Source organism: Glycine soja, chromosome 11 (assembly GCF_004193775.1).
Source record: "Glycine soja cultivar W05 chromosome 11, ASM419377v2, whole genome shotgun sequence".
Lineage (NCBI taxonomy): Eukaryota > Viridiplantae > Streptophyta > Magnoliopsida > Fabales > Fabaceae > Glycine > Glycine soja.
Genome location: NC_041012.1, coordinates 7751009 through 7758836, shown reverse-complemented (window position 1 = coordinate 7758836; position 7828 = coordinate 7751009). Strand labels below are relative to the sequence as shown.

At 33.5% G+C, this 7828-nt stretch overlaps 1 protein-coding gene across 1 annotated transcript; it reads left to right on the top strand.

Moving 5' to 3' along the window:
• The first annotated feature begins 1595 nt into the window (after nucleotides 1–1595).
• LOC114375278 (putative calcium-transporting ATPase 13, plasma membrane-type) lies at nucleotides 1596–5495 on the top strand. Its single transcript, XM_028333057.1, has 4 exons — nucleotides 1596–2809; nucleotides 2931–3119; nucleotides 3256–3981; nucleotides 4351–5495. Exons 1-4 carry the CDS (start codon nucleotides 1702–1704, stop codon nucleotides 5181–5183), a joined length of 2856 nt encoding a protein of 951 aa, XP_028188858.1. The 5' UTR covers nucleotides 1596–1701; the 3' UTR covers nucleotides 5184–5495.
• The last annotated feature ends 2333 nt before the right edge of the window (nucleotides 5496–7828 follow it).

Here is a 7828-nt window from a genome sequence, read left to right as displayed (position 1 = left end):
ATTGTGTTTGACAATACAGAACCTGTTTTTTTCACTCTCTTTGGCCCTAATTATAAAACATAATTTACTGATTTATGCTCATCAAAAAAATTAATTTATTTAGTTATTAACATTAAATTTATCTATACTTATTATATTTTTCATAAGAAGGATGAAATAAAGTTTTATAATAATAGACAAAAAAAAGTTATTGATTATGTCTTATAAATAGAAAAGAAGAGAGTATACATTTAGAAAACTAAAATGTTTTTTTCATATAAATATCGAAATGTTCAAATTTCATCTTTACAAAAATTTTGATATCTTCTTCTCACAAAATGTAGAAAATGTTATCCTATATATGTTATAATTACAACCAATGTAAAAATTCCTCCATTCCTCATTTCTCTACCAAAGACATAGCAATAAATCCAACATATTTATCCTTCCCACAACATTAGTGCCCCACCACCAAACAACCTACATATATCCCATCCAAGCAACTACACATTATAATGGATTTCAATATTTATAAAGATAAAAAAAATATTTTAATCTATTTAGAAGACATAGCCTTTGTTATAGGATAATGATATACAAATACTTCTATTCTAAATACCCCACCAACACTTTTATTTTTCTCTATCTTTTTCTTCATGTCACATCATAAATTCTATCATAACTATATTTTTTTTCTAATTTTTATCTTTTTTTTTCTAGGTGTTGAATAGGTTGAAGGGTGTTCATCAAACATTTTTCTTTTCTTTCTTCCTAGGGGAAGAAATGCTTCTCTAAATTTTTTAAACAATAAAAAAATAAAAGTTAAATATAGTTAAGAAAAAATGTAAGTTAAACAAAAATTTAAAATTTAAGAAATAATCAAAGATAAATTCCTATAATTTAAAGATAAATTGTTCCATGAAAGTGGAGAATGGCATTACCTAATTTTAGTTAATGAGTCAGTTTTAATATGTATCATTAAAGATGATTAATTATTGTTATTACTTTAATATTATTAATAATAAGAAATGGTCTATGTGGAGACCAATAATAATGGGAGTCGTGGGTGAGCGCTTAGAATGAATTAAGTGTCGTGGGTCATATTTTTGTATTTTCATCTTTTTTTATTATTTCACTTTTCCTTTTCCTAAAAGTTATTTGTTTTTGTCAAAAAAAATTAAATATTTACAATACGCACCGATAAGCTAATTAGTTTAAGCAAAAAGTAATGTTATAACTTTTAAATAATTATAGTAAAAATCAAATAACTTACTATGTAGAAATACTTTATTATCAATGGTATCATTTACTTCGAAAAATTATGCTAGAATCTTAGCAAATAATTGAAATTGATGATTCTTTCGTAACCAATGAGAAACTTCAAGGAACAATAACAAAGTCCTATCCAACAAATAAGGTAATTAAGAAACCTCCAAGAAGCAACAAGAACGAAATTTCCCCTTCATTTCAATTCACACGTTCTTCTCATAGTACTATTTTTATATTCTCTCTTTTATTCTTTTTTGTTACATCACCACCGTTTTTCTTTATTTTATTAGTCGTCTTGACAGTATCTTATCATGGTGAGACCATATTATATATACTACGAACCCCAGACATGCAAGAAAAGGTGGCGAATGCATGGCTTTGACAGCCATCTTCTTCACATTATAATGAACACCCCAATTAGCCCTATTTCAACTCAACGTTATTCTTAGCGAAATGATGATCGATCAGTCTCTCACCCAAGTTGTTGGAGGCATCAAAGAACTCGCCCAACTTCTTGAAACCGATTTGAAGCATGGCATCGGCGACAACAACAAGGATGACATTGATCACCGAAAACGTGTCTTCGGTGTCAACATGCTCACGAAGCCTCCTTCCAAATGCTTTCTTTCTTTTGTCCTTGAATCTTTTAACGACACCACCATCATCATTCTCTTGGTTTGTTCTTTACTTTCTCTTTTCTTTGGGATCAAGCAACATGGTTGGAAGGAGGGATGGTACGATGGAGGTAGCATCATATTAGCGGTTATTCTTGTCATTGCTGTCTCTTCTGTCAGCAACTTTAACCAATCTAAACAGTTCCAGAAGCTTTCTGCGAAAAGTAACAACATGGGAGGAGTGGAAGTAGTACGAGGTGGTCGGCGACAAAGCATATCAACCTTTGACGTGGTCGTGGGTGACATCGTGTGCTTGAAGGTCGGTGATCAGGTTCCAGCAGATGGGGTTTTTTTGGAGGGACATTCGTTGAAGGTGGATGAATCTAGAATGACGGGGGAGAGTGACCACGTGCATGTGCATGCGAATGGTGAAATTGAAAAAAACCCTTTTTTATTATTATCTGCAGGCACAAAGGTCACCGATGGATTTGCACGCATGCTTGTTACTTCTGTGGGAATGAATACTGCATGGGGTACCATGATGGGTTTCATAACCAATAAAGAGGTTAATAATGAGGAGACACCTTTGCAAGTGCGTCTCAATAAGTTGACTTCTGCTATTGGAAAGGTTGGGTTGTTGGTGGCTGCACTTGTCTTGGTGGTGTCTATGGCACGTTACTTCGCGGGTTGCACGAGAGATGACTTTGGGAACCGTGAATTTGTTCGGGGAAGGACCGAGTCTGATGATGTTGTGAATGCGGTTGTGGCGATTGTTGCCGCGGCGGTGACAATTGTGGTGGTGGCGATCCCTGAAGGGTTGCCGCTTGCTGTTACTCTGAGTCTGGCTTTTTCCATGAAGAAGATGATGAGGGACAATGCCATGGTTAGGAGAATCTCTGCCTGTGAGACGATGGGATCAGCAACAACAATCTGCACTGATAAAACAGGTAATACACTTACATATGCTAATTTTTGTTAGCAGAGTGATCGAGGACTCGCTGCCTTTTCCCTTTTTCCTTTTCTCTTAACATCTAACCCATCTTATATATATTTCCATATATAAAACAGGTACACTTACGTTGAATGAGATGAAGGTGACAGAGGTGTGGGTGGGGAAAAGGAAAATAAAAGCGGATCAGGAAGAAGATTTGGCACCGAGTTTAGTCCAATTGCTGAAAGAAGGAATAGGATTGAATACCACTGGAAGCGTTTATTTTCATCCCCACCAAACTTCTTCATCATTGCCTGAAATTTCAGGTAGCTGGTCCTTTTTTTTTTTTTTGATAAATGTTAATTTATTAGTTTCGTTAAAAATGTCAATTGGAGGGATTCGAATTCAAGATTTTTCCCTCCCTTCTCATTTTTCCAACCAATCTTATATCTTCAATTTCAGGTAGCCCTACTGAAAAAGCGTTGCTTTCCTGGGCTGTGGAGGATTTGGGGATGGGCGACATCGATGAAGTGAAGCAGCATTGTGAGATAATTCATGTGGAGACATTCAACTCTGAGAAAAAGAGAAGTGGGATTCTGATGAGGGAGAAGAGAGGAAGAAGCAACAGCAGCAACAACAGGGTCCATACACACTGGAAGGGTGCTGCTGAGATGATATTGCGCATGTGCTCAACTTACTACGACCATACAGGGCAAATCATAATCATTGATGATGAAGAGAGGGCTCAAATAGAGAACATTGTCGAGTGCATGGCAACGAAAAGTTTGAGATGCATTGCCTTTGCCCAAAAGAGCTTATTATGCGAAAAACTTGAACTTGAAGAGACAGAACTCACACTGTTGGGGATACTTGGGTTGAAAGACCCTTGTAGGCCAGGAGTTGGAGCAGCAGTTGAATCGTGCAAGAATGCTGGAGTGAAGATTAAGATGATTACAGGAGATAATGCGCACACAGCAAGGGCCATAGCCTCTGAATGTGGGATTCTTGATGATGAATTGGATGATGATCAAGCAGCAGTGGTTGAAGGCTTTCAATTCAGAAATTTCTCACATGAGGAAAGAATGGATAAGATTGATAGAATCAAAGTCATGGCCAGATCATCTCCATCTGACAAGCTTCTGATGGTTCAATGTTTGAAGCAGAAGGGTCATGTGGTGGCAGTCACAGGTAGGTAGGAGTGTTCAACAAAACTTGTTCGGATTCTAACTAAACCTAAATCAAATTGATTTTTTCCCGAACTAATTCAAGAAAAAATGAGTACACTATTTTATAAAACCAATTCGGTTTGGTTAATCGAATTGATTTTCATTTAAATTTTCTTTTTATTTGAAAAATTAATTTAAAACTAATCCAATTCAAAATCAATTTTTTAAAATCAATTTAATTTTGAAATTGTTTTTAAATTATTTTAACTATTTTCAAAACTAATTCAGTTTGATTTTTTTATCAAACTAATTTTTTGCACAAGAAATCAAACATATTACCTTTCCTTATTTCTCTTTTTTCTTAACCACCCAACCAACCTTATATCTTTAGGTGATGGCACAAATGACGCACCTGCTCTGAAGGAAGCTGATATTGGACTTTCCATGGGAATACAAGGCACTGACGTGGCAAAGGAGAGCTCAGACATTGTTATCCTTGATGACAATTTCTCTTCTGTGGTCACTGTATTGGAGCGGGGGAGATGTGTGTACGCAAACATTCAAAAGTTCATTCAGTTTCAGCTCACAGTCAATGTTGCTGCACTTGCCATCAACTTTGTAGCTGCAGTTTCTTCTGGTAAAGTGTCTCTTTCAGCTGTCCAGCTTCTGTGGGTAAACCTGGTAATGGATACTCTTGGAGCTTTGGCCTTGGCCACTGAGCAACCAACTAATGATCTCATGAATATGCCACCTGTGGGAAGAGTTGACCCACTTATAACTAGAGTTATGTGGAGGAACCTCATTTCACAAGCAGTGTATCAAGTGCTTGTCTTGCTCACTTTACAATTCGAGGGAAGATCATCAATCTTTGGTGGTGTCAATGAGAAGGTGAAGAACACTATGATTTTCAATGCTTTTGTCCTCTGCCAAGTCTTCAATGAGTTCAACGCAAGGAAGCTGGAGACGAAGAACATATTTGAAGGGCTTGGTAAAAATAAGTTGTTCATGGTAATTGTGGGCCTAACTGTAGTTCTTCAGCTAGTGATGGTTGAGTTTCTCAACAAGTTTGCCAATACTGAGAGATTGACTTGGGAGCAATGGTGTGTGTGTGTTGCCATTGGAGTTTTGTCTTGGCCAATTGGTCTGCTGGTGAAGTGTCTCCCAGTTCGCAACAAGTGTCTCCCAATTGTTACTGACTTAAGGTCAATAGCAAGAAGAAAATGAGCCTGAATGCTTCCACCTGAAGAATCATCTTGTAAAATGAGCTCTTATCCATATCTCCAACAAGTGCAAAAAAATTTAAAATAATAGCAAAAGCCATTCGATGATAAAAAAAAAACCATTGGGATTTTTCATGGAAGGCTAACCATATTTATCTATACTCGGTTGCACAATCATTTAGCTTATCCATTTGTCTTGTTCTATTTTGGACAACTTCTATTAATTGGATTGGAATTTGGAATCTTGTTTGTGGAATTAAATTCCACTTGTTTACTTTGCTACTAGTTGGACAATTATGAACGTAATTTTTCTTCACATTCGAGATCCGTGAACCAGTGTTGTTAAAACTGTTTTTTTCCTTGACATTTTTTTGTCCCTTATAGTTAACAAATTTTATGTTTGTTCCCTTGAAAAAAAAATATTTATTATTAGTCCATTTGAAAAAAATTAATAAATTAAAAAAATTATTAGAAAATAAGTTAATTTATCATGGATTACAAAAATGTTAAATATCAAAAAATTGTTATTCTATTAAAGACTTAATGTAAAAAAAAAAAATTATCAAGAAAAAAAAATTTGAATATTTATTAGGAATAGAAAACATATTTTAACCTTTATAAAATAATGACAACAACATGTGAGATTTTCCATATTGCATCCATCGTGAATGAGATTGTTCTTATAGTGCCATTTGAATTGAAGCATCTCTGGAAGAGACTGAGTGAGAATCTCATAAACTTCACTTGATTAATGTATTTATTGTCTTAATAGAAAAAAAGAAAATTGTATCTTTCTTTCAAGTCTTTATATTATGCAGAACTCAATTGTTTATTACAGGAATTTTTATTTGGAAACAAGGAATTGTACACAATTTGTCTGGTTTCTGGCATAAAAACTAGGTGGGATATATGGAAATGACAAAATCTTTTTGGAAACCCCCTCAAGTCCAACATGGTCTTTGGAGTGAAAATGGAGAAGGAAGAGTTCTTGACTAAATAAACACTGAGGATGCAATGCAAGTATCCCAATAAAGCCAGATTAGAAGGAGAAACCAGCAAGCAAACAAAGCAAGGTGTATGAACATAGTTGCATGCTCAAAATATCAAGCTGTCTTAAAAGCAGAGTGGAAAGGAGGGAAGTCTAGAATTTGCATGAAAATTGCAAGGATGGAAAAGGATAAAATGGAAACAAGTTCCAAGTGTACGTTTAAGTCAAGACTGAGGGGAATTAAATTGGTACCAGAAATCTTACAGTGGAATAAGCTTGTGTGTTGGAGACGTGTACTGATAACATGTTGAAATTTTTTTGCATTACGAAATTAGTTTATAAAAGTGTTAAAGATAAATGTCGGAAATTAAATTTTGAAATATCTAAAAATGCTTTTTAAAAATTAGTTTTCGGAAGAAAAAAAAATAGAAAACACGGAGAGGTGTAAAAAATGCAAAAAGGATTCCCTATTATTATGCTCTCACTTTCATCATTATTTTATCAAACTTAAAATGCTTAATCCAATATCTTTAACTTTAATCGTAACCCAATTAATGACTAAACCAGAATAAAATTAAATCACTATTAATTTTAAACACAATGCGTATTTATAATTGAGTCATAAAGTAAGAAATCAAAACTCAACATATTACTTTTAAATATAATAATAGTTAAATTAATAAAAGTAATTACTTTTTATTTATTTTTAAGTGTATGTTTGATTTATTGTTTATAACCTTGCAAACGTCCGTTCACACTTTCCAAAGCTTCAAACGGATAAGTGAAGTGTCCCAATGGATTTAAAAAAAAAATGTAAATTATGTTCAATCCAACATTTTTTGAAACACCCTAAATCAAAACTTATTTTCTCTTAAACTTGCTAATGATGAAACTTGATGTTAGTTTGTTTTTTTGGATTAATGTTCATGATATTGATTTTATTTTTCGTTTTTTATGATGCTCAATTATTTTGTTATATTTTTTTGATATTGGAGCGAAGGAGGTATCAGGTGTAATTTTTTGTAAATTAAAAGTGCCTTGTGTATTATTTGCAAAAGATAGGGTACATGTATAGTATTTTAAAACTTCGTGGGAGTACATGTGGAACATTTTTAAAACCACATAAAATGCATATGTAATAACTTTAAATTATCAAGGGATACATGTATAATAGTTTTAAACCTGAAAGGAGAAGACGAGCTAGCACCACCATGGAGGAGAGCACGATGATATAGAGGAAAAGACAACAATGGAGAGAATAATTTGTGTTTGTGTAGAGGAGAAGATGATAACGGAGAGCACGACAATGTAAAAAGGATAGTACAATGACATAGAAGAGAACACAAGAACATAGAGGAGAAGACATTACTTAATATTTCATGTCTGTTTGTCTAAGTTATCTTTAAGTAGAACTCACACTAATTGAATCAAGTAAGTGAGAGATAATTTTGGATTTTCATATAATGAATTAAAAAATAATCTAAATTAATTTATTTTTCAAACTCTAATTAATATCATAAATAGTTTAAACATGAGAAAAGAGGTTGGTGTAATTTGCTCTATTTTAATATATAGTCTCTCAATTTCATTTTATCTTCTTTTATTAATTATATTTTAAATTTTGAAATAAAGATGCATATATATACATTTTTGTAATTTTA